The 23510-nt window shown below is 49.0% G+C and overlaps 1 protein-coding gene across 2 annotated transcripts in view; it reads right to left on the bottom strand.

Moving 5' to 3' along the window:
• The window catches only part of LOC147116754 (transcription initiation factor TFIID subunit 4), a 508321-nt gene that overhangs the window by 313019 nt on the left and 171792 nt on the right, over positions 1-23510 (bottom strand). For both annotated transcript variants that reach the window (XM_085991896.1, XM_085991897.1), the window contains one exon: positions 14041-14149. In XM_085991896.1, coding sequence (XP_085848022.1) covers positions 14041-14149 — 109 coding nt within the window. The remainder of the gene's footprint in view (positions 1-14040; positions 14150-23510) is intronic.

The raw sequence follows: 23510 nt of genomic DNA, 5'->3' as shown, positions 1-23510 counted from the left end.
CGTTAAATAACCTGGTATGTTTAATTCCCAGGCATTGTCACCCTGCAGCCATGTTTCTGTAATGGCCACAAGATCATACCCATATGTAGTTATTTGTGCCATTAACTCGTCTATTTTGTTACGAATGCTACGTGCATTCAGATAGAGAACTTTCAAATATGTTTTGTGACACTTAGTTCCTGCTTTTGCCCTTTTTATTACTTTACCTTTTACTCCATACCTTCTGCCCCTTCCTGACACGCTCTGGTTTTTAATTTCCCCACTGCTACCTAACTCTATGACCTTAGGGGGGAAGACTGTGAAAGTGGGTAGGAGAGTTTATATGGAGGGAGAGGCGGAGCGGCCAATGGGAGGGGAAGGAGGCTCGTGAGATTGGCCCCCAGCAGGTGCACTAGGCAGGAGGGTCATTGAGAAAGGAGGATGGGACAGTTGGGGTTGCTGCTCGTAAGGAGGCAGCATCCAGTGCCTCGAAGAGCTTGTTGGAGAATGTTGAGAGGGGTACAGAGGGTAACTGCGGTTTCTCAAAGCGGGATTCAAGATTAGGATGTGTCAAGAGAGTCAGATGGCAGAGGAGCAGTGATGGGTTGGTGCAGAGGTTGCAAGGAGAGGGGAGCAAAGGAACTGGGAGGGCAGAAATGGAAGGTGGCATCACTGGGTGACAGGAAGGGGAAAAGAGAAGGGCCCGAGAGAAAAAACAACAAAGGAGATAGAAAAAATCAGCTCAGGTCCAGGGTGTAGTGTATGTACCTTTAAGAGAGAACTACTTTTACAGCTCCTGTATACTGTAGTACCGGCAGTGACCACACCTGTATATAAGCCTTGAGTATGCCTCTGTACCCCAGTCTTGAGACTATCCTACTCCAGTAAATACCTGTTGATTGTTAAGTTACAGCATCCGTGTGGTTATTGAAAAACATCATACTCTCAGAATCACGGATCTAACAGTGGCAACGAGTGGCGATTCGAATCTACCTGCAACTCTGCATTTCCCTTCGAGGATTCGCTCCGGGAGGACGGTGGAAGAAAGTCGAGGCCAGAAGCACGGGCGTCGATCACGAGCAACCGCCCAGTCGTCCGGCAGAGAGTGAACATCGCAGGGGAGGCTGTGGAGAGCCGGGCTTGGTTCCCCAGCCAAGACGATCAGCAATAGACTGACGACAGGTACAGCACAGACCCTTCCCAGACAGCGGCGGCTGGAGCCGACCGACGGCGGAGAGAAAGCCGAGCAGCGTCGACGGGGTAAGACAGAGGGTGAAGCGCACAGGGCGCAGCCGGGGTTTGAAAACCGAGCGGCATCGAGGAAAAACAAAACGGAGAGAGAGAGGGTAAAGCAACAGCCGGGTTCAGGACCGAGCGGCGGAAACGGGAAAGGCGCACAAAAACAAACAAAAAAAAAAGAACGCGCAGAGCACAGCCAGGGCTCAAGGGCTGAACAGTGCCCGCGGGGAGAAGAAGGGAGAGCGCGGGAGACGCCATTGAGCCGCGGAGAAGAAGGAAGGAAAGCGCGGGAGATGCCATTTTGTGCCAGCGGAGAAGAAGGGGAAGCGCAGGAGACCCCATTTTTGACAGTTAAATCACACCCAGGGATGCCGAAGAGTGGCAGTATCTCTACATTCGACAATGAAGTCGAAGATTGGGCGACATATGTGGAACGTATTGAGGTGTACTGCAGGGCGAATGAAGTGCCAGATGCTAGGAAAACACTGGTTTTGTTAAATTCCATGGGTGCAAAAACTTATGGGTTACTGCAAAACCTAATAACCCCAGGGAAGCCTGTGAACAAGAATTTCGAAAGCATAGTAGAAATCCTACAGGACCACTTAAACCCCACACCGCTGCTGATAGCAGAACGATTTAAGTTCCATAAAAGGAACCAACACAAAGACGAAAGCAATGCTGAGTACCTAACGGAACTGCGCAAGCTATCGAAACACTGCCAGTTTGGAGCGGGACCAGCAGATACGTTAAGGGACAAGTTTGTGTGTGGGTTGCAAAGTGAAGGAACCCAGAGACGGCTTCTATCAGAAAAGGATCTTACGCTGGACAAGGCTTTCAGTATGGCAGTATCACACGAAGCAGCTGCAAGGGGCGCTGCAGAGATACAACGGAGACTGCAAGAATATGGCACCAATGAAATGTCCTATGGGACAGGGAAGTGCTATCGCTGCGGCAGAACAACACACGACCAAAAGGATTGTTGGTTCAAGGACCAAGTGTGCAGACAGTGTGGAAAAGCAGGACACATAGCAAGAGTCTGCAGGTCTGGGAAGAAAACCAACAGTAAGAAATCTCCACAGGAGAAGTACAAAAAGGTACACAAGGTGATGGACAGTAGTTCAGACCAACAGAAAAGTGACACAGACTCCGGAAGCAAGGAGCTGGGTTGTCTGAAACTACATAAGGTAACCAAAATGGAGGATCACCAGACTATCTGGGTTACACTCAAGATAGACGGAGTCCAAGTGAAAATGGAATTGGACACAGGATCAGCCCTAACAGTCATAAACCAAAGGGACTACAAGCGGCTATTTTCACATATACCCTTGAAAGCTACAGAGATTGTCTTGAAGACGTACACGGGGCAAAAAGTCTACCCCAAAGGAAAAATAAGGGTGAAAGTGATGTATAAAGGCCAGGAAATACCTAAAATGGACATAAATGTATTGCCAGATGGAGGACCACCACTACTAGGACGTGAATGGTTCCGGAAGATACAATTAGATTGGCATTCCATACAGGCACTGAAGGTTGAGGCCAAAAAGGATGACGACGTCACACCTGGACGACTGTCAAAAATGCTAACTGACGCAGAAGAAGTGTTCCAGGAGGGACTCGGAACACTAAAAGGCATAACAACGACGATTAAAATAGAGGAAAATGCAAGCCCAAAGTTTCTTAAGGCCAGACCAGTGCCTTATGCGATCAGACCAGCTGTCGAAGCAGAGCTGGAAGGGTTGGAACGTTCAGGAGTACTGTCCAAAGTAGACTGGAGCGAGTGGGCTACACCCATCGTTCCTGTAATGAAGAGGTCGTTGAGTAATACGCCTGGGGAGCCAAAGAAAGTCCGCATCTGTGGGGATTTTAAGGTGACAGTGAACCCAGTCCGTCACACGGTACAATATCCACTTCCACGAATTGAGGATATTTTCGCCTCGCTATCTGGAGGTAAACGCTTCACCAAAATTGATCTAGCCCAGGCGTACTTGCAAATGGAGGTAGAAGAAGCCTCGAAACAATACCTTACGATTAACACTCATAAAGGTCTTTATCAATACAACCGGCTGGTGTTCGGGGTAACATCGGCTCCGGCTATTTGGCAAAGGGCGATGGATCAAGTCCTGCAAGGGATTCCAGGGACCCAGTGTTATTTGGACGACATCCTGGTCACGGGCGAAAATGACAGTGATCACCTCGCCAACTTGGAGAAGGTGCTCACCAGATTAAAGGAATATGGGCTACGAGCTAATCGCCACAAGTGCGAGTTTTTCCAGAAGCAGATCTCGTATTGTGGCCACGTCATCGATGAAGAGGGGTTACATAAGTCCCCTGAAAAGATTGAGGCAGTAGTCAAGGCTCCAGCACCGGAAAATGTGTCACAACTGAGGTCGTTCCTCAGGCTGGTAAACTACTACCATAAGTTCTTAACAAATTTGTCCACGGTATTACACCCACTGAACACCCTACTGCAAACAGGGGTACCATGGAAGTGGAATGACGAACGTAGACGAGCTTTCCAGAAGTGTAAAGAATTGATCACATCAAAAGAGGTGTTGGCCCATTTCAACCCAGCACTACCAATTCGGTTGGCATGTGATGCATCACCCTATGGTATTGGAGCGGTGCTGTCGCACAAATTCCCAGATGGGTTGGAGAGGCCAGTAGCCTTTGCGTCTCGGTCACTAACCTCAGCCGAGCGCAACTACGCCCAGATTGACAGGGAGGCCCTCAGCCTAGTATGGGGAGTAAAAAAATTCAACCACTATCTGCATGGGCAGAAGTTCACCTTGCTGACTGACCACCAACCACTTGTCTCCATCTTTAATCCTAAGAAGGGCGTTCCAGTGATGACTGCACAACGGTTACCAAGATGGTCCCTGTTTCTATTCCTCTTCATCTCGGTCTTAAATGGCCGACCCCTTATCCTGAGACTATGCCCCCTAGTTGTGGACACTCCAGCCAGGGGAAACAACCTCTCAGCATCTATCCTGTCGATCCCCTTCAGAATCTCATATGTCTCAATGAGATCACCTCTCATTCTTCTAAACTCCAGAGAGTATCGGCCTATTCTACACAACCTCTCATCATAGGACAGCCTTCTCATCCCAGGAATCAATCTAGTGAACCTTCGTTGCACCGCCTCCAAGGCAAGTATATCCTTCCTCAGATAAGGAGACCAAAACTGTGCCCAGTACTCCAGGTGTGGTCTCACCAAGGCCCTGTACAATTGTAGCAAGACTTTCTTACTCTTATACTCCAATCTCCTTGCAATGAAGGCCAACAAGCCATTTGCCTTCCTTATTGCTTGCTGTAATTGCATGCTAGCTTTCTGTGTTTCTTGCACGAGGACTCCCAAATCTCTCTGAACACCAACAGTTGAAAGTTTCCCACCATTGCTTCTCTACCGTCACACCTTTTAATGTAGTTTCCCAATCTACCTTAACCAACTCGCTCCTCATACCTACGTAGTTTGCTTTGTTTAGATTTAAGACCCTAGTTTCAGATTGAACTAAATCATTTTCAAACTCAATATAAAATTCTATCATATTATGGTCACTCTTCCCTAAAGGCCCCTTTACTACAAGGTTATTAATTAACACTTTCTCGTTGCACAAAACTGGATCTAAAATAGCCTGATCCCTAGTTGGTTCCTCAACATACTGATCTAGAAAACTATCTTGCATACATTCCATGAATTCGTCCTCCACACTATTGCTGCAAATTTGGTTTGCCAAGCCTATATTTAGATTCAAGTCCCCCACGATTACGGTTCTTTCTTTCTTCGGCAGTCCCTCGGAGCCGAGGATGACTTGCTTCCACACTAAAAATGAGCTCTCAGGTGACTGATGAGTCCAAAGCGGGACCTACAGTCTCAGTCACAGGTGGGGCAGACGGCGGTTGAAGGGGCAGGGTGGGGTGCTTGGGTTGCCTTCCATTGTTTGCGCTTGGCTTCCACTTGCTCCCGGCGAAGAGACTCGAGGCCTTCCCGGATGCTTCTCCTCCACTTTGTGCGGTCTTGCGCCAGGAATTCCCAGGTGTCAGTGGAGATGTTGCACTTTTTCAAGGAGGCTTTGAGGGTGTCCTTGAAGCGCTTCCTCTGCCCACCTGGGGCTCTCTTGCCATGTCGGAGCTCCGAATAGAGCCCTTGATTTGGGAGTCTTGTATCGGGCATGTGGACAGAGCTTCGATGTTGGGGATGTTAGCCTGAGCAAGAACACCAACGTTGGTGCACCTATCCTGCCGATGGATTTGCAGGATCTTGCGGAGGCAGCGTTGGTGGTACCTCTCTAGTGCTTGCTGAATATGGTCCATGTCTCTGAAGCATACAGGAGGGTATCACTACTTCTCTGTAGACAATGATCTTAGTGCCGCGTTTGAGGTCCTGGTCTTCAAACCCTCTCTTCTCCAGGCGACCGAAGGCTGCACTGGCACACTGAAGGCGTTGTTGACAGTAAACTCCTGAGGTATGGAAAGTGGTCCACATTGTCCAAGTCCTCGTTGTGGATTTTGATAATCGGGGGGCAGTACTGCGGGGGCAGGTTGGTAGAGGACCTTTGTCTTACGGATGTTTAGTGTACAGAGGAGTTTCCCTGCTGTCTGCCACAGGGAAAGTCATCGCGAGAATCTTCCTCAATTGCCTTCTCTCATTGGCTGAAGAGCTCCTCCCAGAGTCGCAATCTGGACTCCGTTCACTAAGGGGCTCAATGGACATGATCTTCATTGCGCGTCAACTACAAGAGAAATGCAGGGAACAGCACCAATCACTGCACATGGCCTTCTTTGACCTCACAAAGGCCTTTGACACTGTCAACCGTGAAGAAATGTAAGAAGTCACACAACACCAGGTTATAGTCCAACAGCTTTATTTGAAATCACAAGCTTTCAGAGCGCTGCTCCTTCTTCAGGTGAAGTGGAGAAATGCATAAAGACACAGCTTATATAGTCAGAGAATCATGTCAGATGTTTACAGGTAACCTTTCCAACTGCCATTTATCACACCTCGGCAGAGAGATAATCACAGCAGTCAAAGGTGTGAATGGTGTCCAAACAGGTCAGTCAGGGAAACATTACATCAAAGAACAATGAGGTGGGGTCAGAAGGGGTCAAAAGGGGTCAAATATTGCAGATGCTGGGGTCTGTATGAAAAACAAAAAAAAGACAAAAAACATTTTTTTTGGCTGGAAATCACAGCAGGTCCGGCCGCATCTGTGTAGAGAGAACAAGCCAATGTCGACTCGAGTCTGGATGACCCTGCGTCAGGTGGGGTTACATGTAGCGTGACATGAACCCAAGATCTCGGTTGAGGCCGTCCTCATGGGTGCGGAACTTGGCTATCAGTTTCTGCTCGACGATTTTGCATTGTCGTGTGTCTCGAAGGCCGCCTTGGAGAATGCTTACCCGAAGATCGGAGGCTGAATGTCCTTGACTGCTGAAGTGTTCCCCGACTGGGAGGGAACACTCCTGCCTGGTGATTGTTGCGCGGTGTCCGTTCATCCGTTGTCGCAGTGTCTGCATGGTCTCGCCGATGTACCATGCTCCGGGGCATCCTTTCCTGCAACGTATGAGGTAGACAACGTTGGCCGAGTCACATGAGTATGTACCATGTACCTGGTGGGTGGTGTCCTCACGTGTGATGATGGTATCTGTGTTGATGATCTGGCATGTCTTGCAGAGGTTGCTGTGGCAGGGTTGTGTGGTGTCGTGGTCGCTGTTCTCCTGAAAGCTGGGTAATTTGCTGCGAACGATGGTCTGTTTGAGGTTAGGCGGCTGTTTGAAAGCGAGTAGTGGAGGCGTGGGGATGGCCTTAGCGAGGTGTTCGTCGTCATCGATGACATGTTGAAGGCTGCGAAGAACATGGCGTAGTTTCTCCGCTCCGGGGAAGTACTGGACGACGAAGGGTACTCTGTTGGTTGTGTCCCGTGTTTGTCTTCTGAGGAGGTCTATGTGATTTTTCGCTGTGGCCCGTCGGAACTGTCGATCGACGAGTCGAGCGTCATATCCCGTTCTTACAAGGGCGTCTTTCAGTGTCTGTAGGTGTCCATCGCGTTCCTCCTCGTCTGAGCAGATCCTGTGTATTCGCAGGGCTTGTCCATAGGGGATGGCTTCTTTAACGTGGTTAGGGTGGAAGCTGGAGAAGTGAAGCATCGTGAGGTTGTCCGTGGGCTTGCGGTAGAGTGAAGTGCTGAGGTGTCCGTCTTTGATGGAGATTCGTGTGTCCAGGAATGAGACCGATTCTGAGGAGTAGTCCATGGTGAGTTTGATGGTGGGATGGAACTTGTTGATGTTATCGTGCAGTCTTTTCAGTGATTCTTCGCCGTGGGTCCATAGGAAGACAATGTCGTCGATGTATCTGGTGTATAGCGTTGGTTGGAGATCCTGTGCAGCGAAGAAGTCTTGCTCGAACTTGTGCATGAAGGTGTTTGCGTATTGGGGTGCGAATTTGGTCCCCATGGCTGTTCCGTGTGTTTGGGTAAAGAACTGGTTGTCGAAGGTGAAGACATTGTGGTCAAGGATGAAGCGGATGAGTTGTAGGATGGCGTCTGGAGATTGGCTGTTGTTGGTGTTGAGTACTGAGGCTGTCGCAGCGATGCCGTCATCGTGGGGGATACTGGTGTAGAGTGCCGAGACGTCCATCGTGGCGAGGAGTGTTCCTGGTTCAACTGGTCCGTGGGTGCTGAGTTTCTGTAAGAAGTCTGTAGTGTCACGACAGAAGCTGGGGGTTCCCTGTACGATGGGTTTCAGGATGCCCTCGACATATCCAGAGAGGTTCTCACACAGGGTTCCGTTGCCTGATGCAATAGGACGTCCAGGTGTGTTGGCTTTGTGTATCTTTGGGAGGCAGTAGAAGTCTCCCATGCGGGGAGTACGTGGGATGAGAGCATGTAGGATGCTTTGAAGGTCTGGATCGAAGGTTTTGATCAGTCTGTTGAGTTGGCGGGTGTGTTCTTTGGTCGGATCTGCGGGTAACTGTCTGTAGTGTTCCTGGTTGTCCAGTTGTCGGTATACTTCTTTGCAATAGTCCGTTCTGTTCTGTATGACGATGGCACCTCCTTTGTCTGCTGGTTTGATGACGATGTTGCGGTTGGTCTTGAGAGCGTGGATGGCGTTGCGTTGTGCTCGGGTGACATTCTGGACTGTCTTGTGAGTGCGGCTGATGAATCTGGCGTTGATGCATCTCCTGACAGCTTGAGCATACATGTCAAGCTTAGGGCAGCGACCCTCCGGAGGGGTCCAATTTGACTCTTTCTTCTTCGGTAGCTGCACTGCGGATCCCTCTGTCTGCTGTTCCGGATCATTGATTGTCTCATTGGGTTCGCTGCTGACATCTTGGGATTTGTGGAAGAATTCCCGGAGCCTCATTCTCCTGATGAATTCCTCTGTGTCTGCCGCGAGACCGATGGGGTCCATTTTGGTGGTGGGGATTATGGAGTGTCCTCCTCAAATTCGGCTGCCCTCAAAAGTTTGTCACCATCCTCCGCCTGCTTCACGACAATATGCAAGTCGTGAGCCTGACCAACAGATCCACCACTGACCCAATTCATGTACGGACCGGGGACAAGCAAGGCTATTTCATCGCACCAACGCTCTTCTCAATCTTCCTTGCTGCAATGCTCCATCTCACCCTATATTGTTGCCCATTTTATCTTCCCAAGTTCTATTCTCAGCACCTCAAAATCAGCTTTTCTCCAATCTATTAACCTGTTTTTTGTCATACTTATGTCCTTCTCTATTATCATTTTAAAAGCGTATTATATTATGGTCACTATTGCTTATATGTTTCCCTATTTTTACTTATCTTATCTGCTCTGGCTCATTCCCCATAACTAGATCCAATAGCAAATTCTCCCTTGTTGGGCTTTTTACATATTGGGTTAGAAAGGAGTCCTGTACACATTGCAGGAACTCCATTCCCTTATCCCCTTTACCTACCTCTTCTGTCCAATTAATATCGGGGTAGTTGAAATCCCCCATGATTATTATTCTTTGTTTTTTATTCATTTCTCTAATTTGTCTGTATATTTCTTCCTCCACCTCCCGTCCAATATTAGGTGGTCTGTAGACTACGCCTATTAGTTCGATTGATCCTTTATTATCTTTTATCTCTATCCATATGGATTCTAATTTTGTCTTGCTGATATCTACGACCATTTTTTCTACTGCCAATATGTTATCCCTAATAAGTACAGCAACTCCACCTCCCCTTTTTCCCTCTCTATCTTTTCTAAATATGTTATACCCTGCAATGTTTAATTCCCAGTCCTGATTTTTCTGTAGCCATGTCTCAGTAATCCCTACTATGTCTGGTTCCTTGCAACGCATGATTGCCTCCAGCTTCCCTGTTTTATTACGGACACTGTGTGTATTGCTGTACAGACAGATTAACTCATTTTTAATAGCAGTGCCTCTCACTTTATTTTTAACCATCTTTTTAAACTCCTGTTCTATAACTCTATTTATTTCCTGGCCATCAATGTCCTCCCTTACTTTACTCTAACAGAGAGTCCAGATTACTTCAACACAACACAACTTGTATTTATATAACGCCTTTAACTTAGGAAAACATCCCAAGGCGCTTCGCAGGAGCGTTATCAAACAAAATTTGACACCAAGCCACATAAGAACAGGAACTCTTGGTCAAAGTAGATGATTTTTAGAAGCGTCTTAAAGGAGGAACGAGACATAGCAAGGCGTAGAGGTTTAGGGAGGGAATTCCAGAGCTTAGGGCCTTGGCAGCTGAAAGCACGGCTGCCAATGGTGGAGAGATGAAAATCAGGGATGCACAAGAGGCCAGAATTGGAGGAACGCAGATATCTCGGGGGGTTGTAGGTTGCTGGAGCAGATTACAGAGATAGGGAGGGGTGAGGCCATGGAGGGATTTGAAAACAAGGACGAGAATTTTAAAATCGAAGCGTTGCTGGACCGGGAGCCAATGTAGGTCAGTGAGCACAGGAGTGATGGATGAATGGGACTTGGTGCGAGTTAGGACACAGGCAACTTATAATGGTTAATAATGCAGCAAACAGCCCACAGGTGGCAGATCCTACCTCTGGTGGGCGGAGAAAGACCGGGTTCATCCACTCCAGAAACAGTGAACACAGCAAATCACTTGATCCCAACTGGGCACCTCCACCACCACTACGTGGACATACCTGCTGTGACCTTATATTATCGACATTCAAATCAAACGGCCAACCCTCACCTCTTCCTTTTATGTGGGTCAGATCAAGCGACGTCCACTTGAACTGTGAAAATACCCAGCAGTAACAAATTCTATCCTCCCAAAACTGGGTCATAGCTACAGAGTATTTTCATCCCTATATCACTATTCTGAAGGGAATGAAAGTAGTATCCTGCATTTATACAGCAACCTATTGCATCCGCAAGATGTCCCAAAGCCCGTCATTTTCAAAGAAGTACTTTAGAAGTGCAGGCACTGACGGGCAAGGTACTGGTGGTGGAAACAATCTGAGGGATGAAGGTTATTACGCAGTAACATCAACAACTTGTATTTCCATAGCGCCTTTAAAAAATTAAAGCATCTCAAGGTGCTTCACAGGGATGTTACCAGACAAAAATTGACAAGGACATTAAAATCTGTTGGCACAAATGCAATGGAGATTCTGGGCAACTTTAATCCCCAGAGAAGCGATTGACAAGAGATTATAGGATGGTATAGTCAATTGGCCAAAGCTCTGCATTCAACATGTCCTGTACCTGCCCTGGGAGTGTTTGATGGGACAGTGTAGAGGGAGCTTTACTCTGTACCTAACCCGTGCTGTACCTGCCCTGGGAGTGTTTGATGGGACAGTGTAGAGGGAGCTTTACTCTGTATCTAACCCGTGCTGTACCTGCCCTGGGAGTGTTTGATGGGACAGTGTAGAGGGAGCTTTACTCTGTATCTAACCCGTGCTGTACCTGCCCTGGGAGTGTTTGATGGGACAGTGTAGAGGGAGCTTTACTCTGTATCTAACCCGTGCTGTACCTGCCCTGGGAGTGTTTGATGGGACAGTGTAGAGGGAGCTTTACTCTGTATCTAACCCGTGCTGTACCTGCCCTGGGAGTGTTTGATGGGACAGTGTAGAGGGAGTTTCACCCTGTATCTAACCCGTGCTGTACCTGCCCTGGGAGTGTTTGATGGGACAGTGTAGAGGGAGCTTTACTCTGTATCTAACCCGTGCTGTACCTGCCCTGGGAGTGTTTGATGGGACAGTGTAGAGGGAGCTTTACTCTGTATCTAACCCGTGCTGTACCTGCCCTGTGAGTGTTTGATGGGACAGTGTAGAGGGAGCTTTACTCTGTATCTAACCCGTGCTGTACCGGCCCTGGGAGTGTTTGATGGGGACAGTGTAGAGGGAGCTTTACTCTGTATCTAACCCGTGCTGTACCGGCCCTGGGAGTGTTTGATGGAGACAGTGTAGAGGGAGCTTTTCTCTGTATCTAACCCGTGCTGTACCTGCCCTGGGAGTGTTTGATGGGACAGTGTAGAGGGAGCTTTACTCTGTATCTAACCAGTGCTGTACCTGCCCTGGGAGTGTTTGATGGGACAGTGTAGAGGGAGCTTTACTCTGTGTCTAACCTGTGCTGTACCTGCCCTGGGAGTGTTTGATGGGACAGTGTAGAGGGAGCTTTACTCTGTATCTAACCCGTGCTGTACCTGCCCTGGGAGTGTTTGATGGGACAGTGTAGAGGGAGCATTACGCGGTATCTAACCCGTGCTGTACCTGCCCTGGGAGTGTTTGATGGGACAGTGTAGAGGGAGCTTTACTCTGTATCTAACCCGTGCTGTACCTGCCCTGGGAGTGTTTGATGGGACAGTGTAGAGGGAGCTTTACTCTGTATCTAACCCATGCTGTACCTGCCCTGGGAGTGTTTGATGGGACAGTGTAGAGGGAGCTTTACTCTGTATCTAACCCGTGCTGTACCTGCCCTGGGAGTGTGTGATGGGACAGTGTAGAGGGAGCTTTACTCTGTATCTAACCCGTGCTGTACCTGCCCTGGGAGTGTTTGATGGGACAGTGTAGAGGGAGCTTTACTCTGTATCTAACCCATGCTGTACCTGCCCTGGGAGTGTTTGATGGGACAGTGTAGAGGGAGCTTTACTCTGTATCTAACCCGTGCTGTACCTGCCCTGGGAGTGTTTGATGGGACAGTGCAGAGGGAGCTTTACTCTGTATCTAACCCGTGCTGTACCTGCCCTGGGAGTGTTTGATGGGACAGTGTAGAGGGAGCTTTACTCTGTATCTAACCCGTGCTGTACCTGTCCTGGGAGTGTGTGATGGGACAGTGTAGAGGGAGCTTTACTCTGTATCTAACCCGTGCTGTACCTGTCCTGGGAGTGTTTGATGGGACAGTGTAGAGGGAGCTTTACTCTGTATCTAACCCGTGCTGTACCTGCCCTGGGAGTGTTTGATGGGACAGTGTAGAGGGAGCTTTACTCTGTATCTAACCTGTGCTGTACCTGCCCTGGGAGTGTTTGATGGGACAGTGTAGAGGGAGCTTTACTCTGTATCTAACCCGTGCTGTACCTGTCCTGGGAGTGTTTGATGGGACAGTGTAGAGGGAGCTTTACTCTGTATCTAACCCGTGCTGTACCTGCCCTGGGAGTGTGTGATGGGACAGTGCAGAGGGAGCTTTACTCTGCCTCCTTTCAAACACCCTTCCCCTTTCTTGCTGTCTCATAAAACCAGCTGAAAAACCAACCTACTACCTGGCCCATCCATGTGTGATGCTGGTCGTCCAGCAACACAAGGTGCTGGCCAGGTGGGAGGGGCGGGGTGGGAGATTCTCCTTCTGTCACCGAGTGCTTTGCCTTTCACTCGGCCACTGCTCTCGGCTGCCAGGCTGAAACAGTCGACCCACTGTGTTGAGAAGAAGGAAGATGAGCACAGACGTGAACACTACTTCTACCCCTCTAAGGTTAATGTGCCTCCCAGCATGGAACCCTTCTGTAAATTATAATGAGGTGCTGTGCATTTTATTTCCCCATCCTGCGGTCAGTCCTCACAGGGTCAGAACTTCAGGCATTGTGACCTGCGCTGAAGCAATGTAACAGAGTAAACTGACAACCGGGGGGGAAATTACTACCACCTCTGTAGCAATATAATATTAAAGTTAATAACACAAACATTACAGGCTTGGGTTTTTTTGTTGAATTTTGCCACTGCTGCAGCAGCCAATATGCCTCGGAGCCAGTAACAAATTCTGCACACATGCTGTGAACGGCCAGGACCAGTCAGCATTTGGAGGATTAATACAGGTTACTGGCTGGATGCCTTCAGGCCCATCTCGCAGACGCTGTTTTGGCCGTAGGAGAGGTTAAAGGTTCAAATGCAAATTATGTCCAGACTGCCTTTCTTTGTCAGAAGCATTTCAACTGCGGCACATTTGCTTTTGTTTTTCCACCGCCGTTCCCCCACCCCCCCAAATTAAAGTTTCCAATTATTTCAAAATTCACAACGGCACATTCTCCTCCATTCATCTTCAATGTAAAAAATATCAAAAAACTTAAGCACAGCTATTAAAAACAGCAAAAGCTAAAAAATAAAAGTCCTGTTCGCAAGGAGTTATGCCTGTGACAGATTAATTACCGAACTTACTAAAGATTTATCGATTTATCAGTCAAGGCCTTAAGCGCATTTCCCCAACAGAGGACATTAGTAATACCAAGTAAGCTTCTTAAGATTAATATATTCAGTGCATGAACTTGCTGCGATCGAACAGCTGTTGAACAAGCTCATCGGATGCTGCCCTCTTGTGTGCAACTGCAGGTTTCCCCCCTCCACCTCTGGTCTTTCCTTCAATGGAAATCACAGCCTCTCTTACCTGAAAGAGCCACCTCCAGGGTCGTTGAGCTTGTTTTTCTGATTGGCGGATACCTGGAGCAGAGAACCCGTGAGACCTTTGCTTCCTTGCAGCAACGCCGCCTTCCCCACTGAGGAAAGAAAGCAAGACTTGCGTTGATGCAGCGCCTTATCACATCGCTCATGGCCAACAGAATACTTTGGAAGTGGGGCTACCGTTGTTGAAGGGAAAAGCGTTTTGCAGCCCGGTCCCATAAACAGCAATAGTTGAATGGCCTTCACTCTCCTTCACAACAAAAATAAATGCGGCTGTCTGCTATCCAGACCTGTTCCTGGTGGCGTTGGCCGAGGGAAGGTCGGGAAAAATTGGCCGAATTGGGACTGTTGGCCGTGAGTGGGGGGGTGGTCAGGAATGTAGTCGTGGGGGGATGTTGGCCGGTGGGTCTAGGGGGAAGTCGGGAGATGTTGGCCGTTGGGGGCGGGGGGCGGAAGAGAGTCGGGAATACTGGCCGTGGAGAGAGAGGGTGGGGGTAGGTGTCGGGAATGTAGTCGTGGAGGGGATGTTGGCTGGTGGGGCTGCGGGGGAGTCGGGAGATGTTGGCCGTGGAGGGGAGTCGGGAATGTTGGCCGTGGAGGGGAGTCGGGAGATGTTGGCCGTGGAGGGGAGTCGGGAATGTTGGCCGTGGAGGGGAGTCGGGAGATGTTGGCCGTGGAGGGGAGTCGGGAGATGTTGGCCGTGGAGGGGAGTCGGGAGATGTTGGCCGTGGAGGGGAGTCGGGAGATGTTGGCCGTGGAGGGGAGTCATAGAAACATAGAAGATAGGAGCAGGAGTAGGCCATTCGGCCCCTCGAGCCTGCTCCGCCATTCAATGAGATCATGGCTGATCATTCAAATTCAGTACCGGGAGTCGGGAGATGTTGGCCGCGGAGAGAGAGGGTTGGGGGGGGGGGGGTGGCGGGGGGGGAGGTGTCGGGAATGTAGTCGTGGAGGGGATGTTGGCTGGTGGGGCTAGGGGGGAGTTGGGAGATGTTGGCTGGTGGGGGCGGCGGGAGGGGAAGAGTCGGGAATGGGGGTTGTTGGCCGGAATACTGGAAGACGACTCTCCTCTTCTTCGAACAGTGCCATGGGATCTTGAACGTCCATCTGAGACACCGGGCCAGACAGATGGGGCGTGAAGTCAGAGAATGCAGCACTCGCGCAGTATTGCACTGGAGAGTCTGTCTAGATCAGGTGCTGATTTGGGGCTTGAACCCACAACCCTCTGGCGCTGATGAAAGCACCGTCAACCAGAAACACAGTCACCAACAACCTAATTCACACAGCGTCTCTCAACAACTGTTCTTTGGAGAGAGACACCTCTTTAAGGCATCTTCGTTTGCTCGTGATCTCCGTGTCATCCACCTCTGCTGCTGCTTCTCCAAAATTGGGTTCCCAAGCAAGGCCAGGAACATCTGTCTCTCGTTCTCTAGCTTTTACTGCAGCTAAAACCAACAACTGTGGTGGATCTCAGTGACATAAGCCCTCAGCCTCGGACTACACACACATCGCAATACCAGCTGAAACAGCTGGTTCTTAAGGAAGTATATTGAACTGTTGTGAAGACAGGAACCATCACTCCATTCCAGTGCAGTAACGATTACCTGACCACAGTTTTCTAGTTTCATCTCAGGCCTTAAAATGGATTAAAACATCTTCCAGAAATGAAGGCAGCAGCTTCCTGCCCCAGGCCTGCTTGTGCACAGCTCCCAGGTTACCTCTGAGATTCCAAAGACTGTGTCCAGTGTTGGATTTAAGGCTTCCAAAAGGGGGAGGACAAGCTGCTGCAGTGATTACGGTCTGCCCCGAGCATGCTTTTGAATATATATATTTTTAATATATTGCAAGCACAACAACAACTGCCTACAGGCTTTTATTACACTGATGGACAAGTCTGTCTAATTGGCACCACTTGGGAGTCTTACTGTGGAACTTGGCTGTAAGGATGAATATCCAGTGCATAGTTGGCCATCCAGCTGGATCTGATGCTTCTAGCACAAACCATTATAACGTGCTTCACACATTTCCCATCTAAGAGGCTGTGCACATTGAATTTACAGCCCACTGCACCTGTGCAATGCCTGGAACAACCACACTAAGGCCATTTCCCGACTCTCTCCTCTCATGGTTCAGTCCCCACCATCTGCCAATGGTATCTTTTTTAAAGGTATTTACAGCACAGAAACAGGCTATTCAGACCTACTGGTCATGCCGGTGTTTATGTCTCTCCAAAGAACAGAGTCTCCTCCCACCCTACTTCATCTCACCCCATCACCATATCCTTCGATCCCTTTCTTCCTCATGTGTTTATCCAGCTTCCCCTTAAATACATCTATACTATTCACCTCAACCACTCCCTGTGGTAGCGAGTTCCACATTCTCACCACTCTCTGGGTAAAGAAGTTTCTCCTGAATTCCGTATTGGATTTATTAGTCATAACGGCACAGAAGGAGGCCATGCGGCCCATCGAGTCCATGCTGGCTCTCTGTAGAGCAATCCAGTCAGTCCCATTCCCCCGCTCTATCCCCGTAGCCCTGCAAGTTTATTTCCCTCAAGTGCCTATCCAGTCTCCCCTTGAAAACATTGAGTGACTCCGCTTCCACCACTTCCGTCGGCAGCGAGTTCCAGGTCCTCACCACTCGCTGCGTAAAAAAGTTTTTCCTCACATCCCCCCTGCATCTCTTGCCCAAAACCTTAAATCTGTGTCCCCTAGTCCTTGTACCATCAACTAGTGGGAACAGCCTTTCCCCGTCTAGCCTATCCAACCCGTCATAATCTTGTACACCTCTATCAAATCACCCCACAACCTCCTTTGCTCTAATGAAAACAAATCCAGCTTCTCCAACCTGTCCTTGTGGCTAAGATCCCCCATCCCCGGAACCATTCTGGTAAATCTCCTCTGCACCCTCTCAAGGGCCTTCACATCCTTCCTAAAGTGTGGTGACCAGAACTGGACGCAATACTCCAGTTGTGGCCAAACCAGCGCTTTATAAAGGTTCAGCATAACTTCTCTACTTTTGCACTCAATACCTCTATTTATGAAACCCAAGATCCCATATGCTTTGTTAACCACTCTCTCAATACATCCTGCCACCTTCAGGGACCTATGCACATTAACTCCCAGGTCCCTCTGTCCATGCACACTCTTTAAAACTGTGCCATTAAGTGTATATTGCCTCTCCCTGTTCCTTCGGCCAAAATACATCACCTCACACTTCTCTGTATTAAATTCTATCTGCCACTTGTCTGCCCATTCTGCCAGCCTTTCTATGTCCTGTTGCAGTCGATTGGTATCATCCTCACTGTTTGCCACACCCCCAAGTTTGGTGTCATCGGCAAATTTAGAAATTCTACTCTGTATTCCAATATCCAGGTCATTTATATATATCAAAAAAAGCAGTGGCCCCAGCACTGACCCTTGCGGAACACCACTGTCTACCATCCTCCAGTCTGAAAAACAGCCATTTACCACAACTCGCTGTTTTCTGTCCTTCAGCCAATTCCTTATCCAAGCTGCCACTGACCCACCTATTCCATGAGCCTCAATTTTGTTAACCAGCCTTCTATGTGGTACTTTGTCAAACGCCTTCCTAAAATCCATGTAGACAACATCCATTGCATTCCCTTCATCAATCCTCCCTGTTACTTCATCAAAAAATTCAATTAGATTAGTCAAACACGATCTGCCTTTTACAAATCCGTGTTGGCTCTCCTTAATTAGCTTAAACTACCTTATATAAGGAAATAGGAGCAGGAGTCGGCCATTTGACCCCTCGAGCCTGCGCCGCCATTCAATAAGATCATGGCTGATCTTCTACCTCATCTCCACTTTCCTGCTCTATCCCCATATCCCTTGATTGCCTTAATATTCAAAAATCTATCGATCTCAGCCTTGAATATACCCAATGACTGAGCCTGCACAGCCCTCTGGGGTAGAGAATTCCAAAGATTCACCGCCCTCTGAGTGAAGAAATTCCTCCTCATCTCAGTCCTAAATGGCCGACCCCTTATTCTGAGACTGTGACCCCTGGTTCTAGACACCCAAGCCAGGGGAAACATCCTCCCTGCATCTACCCTGTCAAGCCCTGTAAGAATCTTGTATGTTTCAATGAGATCACCTCTCATTCTTCTAAACTCTAGAGAATATAGGCCTAGTTTACTCAATCTCTCCTCATAGGACAATCCCCCCATCCCAGGAACCAGTCTGGTGAACCTTCGTTGCACTCCCTCTATGGCAAGTATATCCTTCCTTAGGTAAGGAGACCAAAACTTTACACAATACTCCAGGTGTGGTCTCACCAGGGCCCTATATAATTACAGTAAGACGTCTTTACTCTTATACTCAAATCCTCTTGTAATAAAGGCCAACATACCATTTGCTTTCCTAATTGCTTGCTGTACCTGCATGTTAACTTTCAGTGATTCATGTACAAGGACACCCAGGTCCCTCTGAACACCAACATTTCCCAATCTCTCACCATTTAAAAAATACTCTGTTTTTCCTACCCATGTGGATAACTTCACATTTCTCCACATTATATTCCATTTGCCATGTTCTTGCTCACTCACTTAGCCTGTCTATATCCCCTTGAAGCCTCCTTGCATCCTCCTCACAGCTTACATTCCCACCCAGCTTTGTATCAGCAGCAAACTTGGATATATTACATTTGGTCCCCTCATTCAAATCATTGATGTAGATTGTGAATAGCTGAGGCCCAAGCACTGATCCTTGCGGTACCCCACTAGTTACAGCCTGCCAACCCGATAATGACCCGTTTATTCCTACTCTCTGTTTTCTGTCCGTTAACCAATCCTCAATCCATGCTGGTATATTAACCCCAATCCCATGAGCCCTAATTTTGTTTCATAACCTCTTGTGTGGCACCTTATCGAATGCCTTCTGAAAATCCAAATACACCACATCCACTGGTTCCCCCTTATCTATTCTGCTAGTTATGGCCCCGAGTTCTGGTCTCCCCAACAAGTGGAAGCATCTTCTCCACGTCTACCCTATCGAACTCTTTCAGTGGGCTAAAAAACCTGTTCTACTAATGACCAATCCTGGGCTCGGTCACCAACCTGCACTGCATTAGCTGATCACAGCTGGAGCAGAAGTGGAGATATAGCAGTTGGGTTCAGCACCCCTGGGCTACGGACGAGGAATCAGACGGGGTTTCTGCTCCTGGACACTATCTGCTGACTTGTGCTGAAAAGTTCCCACGTGGATGTGGGGGTGAGTGCATGGTCAAGTTCAGCACTGATGCCCCCCCCACCAAACCGGTGCCAACACTCACTGCCCAAGCAGAGACTTCAGGAATGGCACTTGGACAAGATACAGGGGGACCACAGTACCCAAAGAGTCAGAATCTCCAAGAGAGAACATTGGAATGCAAAGCAGATATCTGGGGATGTGGGAAGAAAATAACTGGAGGGGGGGGTGGGGAGGTGCGAGAGCGCCATTGGATCGTACATCCTACAAATTCTCCTCTCTAAGGGTTAACTCCCCCCAATACAAATCCAGTTAAGATCAGGAACATGCCAAGCAGATCAACATTGAGACAAAATCTGTACAGTGCCCTTAGTGACAGATGGCGCTAACACCCCAACACATGGTACCATGGACTGCTTTTAAGGTACAACTCTCTACCCCAATGAGCTGTGGGTGCTCAGTGGCTCAGTATATTCAAGACTGAGATCGATAACTTTTGGGACACAGAGGGAGTCAAGGGATATGGGTATAGGGCAGGAAAGTGGAGTTGAGGTACAAGGTCAGCCATGATCTTACTGAATGGCGGAGCAAGGTCGAATGGCCGACTCCTGCTCCTATTTATTATGTTACCGTGTGCTTGCTTCACCCAGTCTTCACCTCCCTTCTCCCACACGCCACAAAAATTATAAATGTCACAATTCAATAAAGACAAAGAGAGGGGAAAATAAAAATGAAAAAAGAGAAAGGGAAAGAGAAAGAAAGAAAAAGAAGAGAAAAAGGTAAAGGAGAAGTGAAAAGTAAGAGAAAGATAAAAAGAAAGAAAAAGAGAACTTGCATTTATATAGCACTTTTCACGGCCTCAGGACATCCCAAAATGCTTTATAGCCAATGAAGTGCTTTTGAAGTGTAGTCACTGTTGTAATGTAAAGAATGTGGCAGTCAATTTGTGCACAGCAAGCTCCCACAAACAGCAATGCGATAGTGGCACGGTAATGTGTTTTAGCTGCTGGCTGAGGGATAAATGTTGCCAGGTCTGGGGGAATTCCCTGATCTATACAAGTGGTCACTTTCCTCTAGTAGCTGTTTGCAATTCAGCAGAGTTGAATGATCTGAGGGAGAGCAGCGCCCGTCAACACTGAGGCAGTGTCAGAGAGTTTAAAAAGCAAAGCTCATCCTTGATAAATCTTGCACAGAACAAGTCACAATAAACTCGAACTTCACAGATGCTGTCTGACCTGCTGAGTTTCTCCAGTATTTTCTGTTTTTAATCAGCCAGAATTTGGCGCTGAGCCACACAAGGAGACATGAGGACACGATTGGTCAAAGAGGCAGGTTTTAAGGAGCATCTTAAAGGAGAGAGAGGTAGAGAGGCAGAGAAGTTTGGGGTAAGGAATTCCAGAACTTCGGACCCAGACAGGTGGTTGACTCTTAAACTGCCCTCTGAACTGGCCGAGCAAGCCACTCAGTTGTAAAAAACCGCTGTGAAAAACAGTAAGAATAAAACCGGACGGACCACCCGGCATCGACCTCGGCTACAGACAAGACAACGGCACACCCAGCCCAGTCAACCCTGCAAGGTACTCCTCACCAACATCTGGGGCCTTGTGCCAAAACTGGGAGAGCTGTCCCACAGACTAGTCCAGCAACAGCCTGACATAGTCATACTCACAGAATCATACATTTCAGCCAATGTCCCAAACTCCTCCATCACCATCTCTGGGTATGTCCCGTCCCACCAGCAAGACAGACCCACTAGAGGTGGCGGCACTGTGGTATACAGTCGGGAAGGAGTGGTCCTGGGAGTCCTCAACATTGACTCCGGACCCCATGAAGTCTCATGGCTTCAGGTCAAGCATGGGCAAGGAAACCTCCTGCTGATTACCACCTACCGCCCTCCCTCAGCTGATGAATCAGTACTCCTCCATGTTGAACACCACTTGGAAGAAGCACTGAGAGTAGCAAGGGCACAGAATGTACTCTGGGTGGGGGACTTCAATGTCCATCACCAAGAGTGGCTCGGTAGCACCACTACTGACCGAGCTGGCCGAGTCCTGAAGAACACAGCTGCCAGTCTGGGCCTGTGACAGGTGGCGAGAGAACCAACACGAGGGAAAAACCTGCTTGACCTCGTCCTCGCCAATCTACCTGTCGCAGATGCATCTGTCCATGACAGCATTGGTAGCAGTGACCACCGCAAAGTCATTATGGAGACGTCTTCACACTGAGGACACCCTCCATCGTGTTGTGTGGCACTACCACCGTGCTAAGTGTGATAGATTCAGAACAGATCTAGCAGCTCAAAACCGGGTATCCATGAGGCGCTGTGGGCCATCAGCAGCAGCAGAATTGTATTCCACCACAATCTGTAACCTCATGGCCTGGCATATTCCTCACTCTACCATTACCACCAAGCCAGGGGACCAACCCTGGTTCAATAAGGAGTATAGAAGAGCATGCCAGGAGCAGCACCAGGCGTACCTAAAAATGCGGAGCCAACCTGGGGAAGCTGCAACACAGGACTACATGCATGCTAAAAAGTGGAAGCAGCAAGCTATAGACAGGGCTAAGCGATCCCACAATCAATGGATCAGATCAAAGCTCTGTAGTCCTGCCACATCCAGTCGTGAATGGTGGTGGACCATTAAACAACTAATGGGAGGAGGAGGCTCCATGAATATCCCCATCCTCAATGATAGTGGAGCCCAGCATGTGAGTGCAACAGACAAGGCTGAAGCGTTTGCAACCATCTTCAGCCAGAAGTGCTGAGTGGATGATCCATCTCGGCCTCCTCCTGAGGTCCCCACCACCACAGAAGCCAGTCTTCAGCCAATTTGATTCACTCCACGTGATATCAAGAAATGGCTGAGCGCACTGGATACAGCAAAGGCTGTGGGCCCTGACAACATCCCGGCTGTCGTGCTGAAGACTTGTGCTCCAGAACTAGCCGCGCCTCTAGCCAAGCTGTTCCATTAGAGCGACAACACTGGCATCTACCCGACAATGTGGAAAACTGCCCAGGTATGGCCTGTCCACAAAAAGCAGGACAAATCCAATCCGGCCAATTACCGCCCCATCAGTCTACTCTCAATCACCAGCAAAGTGACGGAAGGTGTCGTCGACAGTGCTATCAGGCAGCACTTAGTCACCAACAACCTGCTCACTGATGCCCAGTTTGGGTTCCGCCAGGACCACTCGGCTCCACACCTCATTAAAGCCTTGGTCCAAACATAGTCAAAAGAGCTGAATTCCAGAGGTGAGGTGAGAGTAACTGCCCTTGACATCAAGGCACTATTTGACCGAGTGTGGCATCAACCAGCCCTAGTAAAACTGAAAACAATGGTAATCGGGGTGGGTGGCGGGGGGGGGGGAACTCTCCACTGGCTGGAGTCATACCTAGCACAAAGGAAGATGGTTGTGGTGGTTGGAGGACACTCATCACAGTCCCAGGACATCGCTGCAGGAGTTCCTCAGGACTGTGTCCTAGGCCCAACCATCTTCAGCTGCTTCATCAATGACCTTCCCTCCATCATAAGGTCAGAAGTGGGGATGTTTGCTCATGACTGCAGTATTCAGTACCATTCGCAACTCCTCAGATAATGAAGCTGTCCATGCCCACATGCAGCAAGACCTGGACGTCATTCAGGCTTGGGCTGATAAGTGGCAGGTAACATTCACGCCACACAAGTGTCAGGCAATGACTATCTCCAACAAGCGAGCGTCTAACCACCGCCCCTTGACATTCAACAGCATTACCATCGCCGAATCCCTCACCATCAATATCCTGGGGGTTACCATTGACCAGAAACTTAACTAGACCAGCCACATGAATACTACAAGAGCAGGTCAGAGGCTGGGTATTCTGCGGCAAGTGTCTCACCTCCTGACTCCCCAAAGCCTTTCCACCATCTACAAGGCACAAGTAAGGAGTGTGATGGAATACTCTCCACTTGCCTGGATGAGTGCAGCTCCAACAACACTCAAGAAGCTCGACACCATCCAGGACAAAGCAGCCCGCTTGACTGGCACCCCATCCACCACCTTAAATATTCACTCCCTCCACCACCGGCGTACCGTGGCTGCAGTGTGTACCATCTACAAGATGCACTGCAGCAACTCGCCAAGGCTTCTTCGGCAGCACCTCCCAAACCCGTGACCTCTTCCACCTAGAAGGACAAAGGCAGCAGGCGCACGGGTACACCACCACCTGCTCAAGGGCAACTCGGGATGGGCAATAAATGCTGGCCTT

The sequence above is a fragment of the Somniosus microcephalus genome, chromosome 6 (genome assembly GCF_052327205.1).
Source record: "Somniosus microcephalus isolate GS21.2 chromosome 6, FLI_Smic_1.0, whole genome shotgun sequence".
NCBI classification, from domain to species: Eukaryota; Metazoa; Chordata; class Chondrichthyes; order Squaliformes; family Somniosidae; genus Somniosus; species Somniosus microcephalus.
Note: the sequence above shows the minus strand (reverse complement) of the source record. Positions and strands in the feature narration are given on the sequence as shown.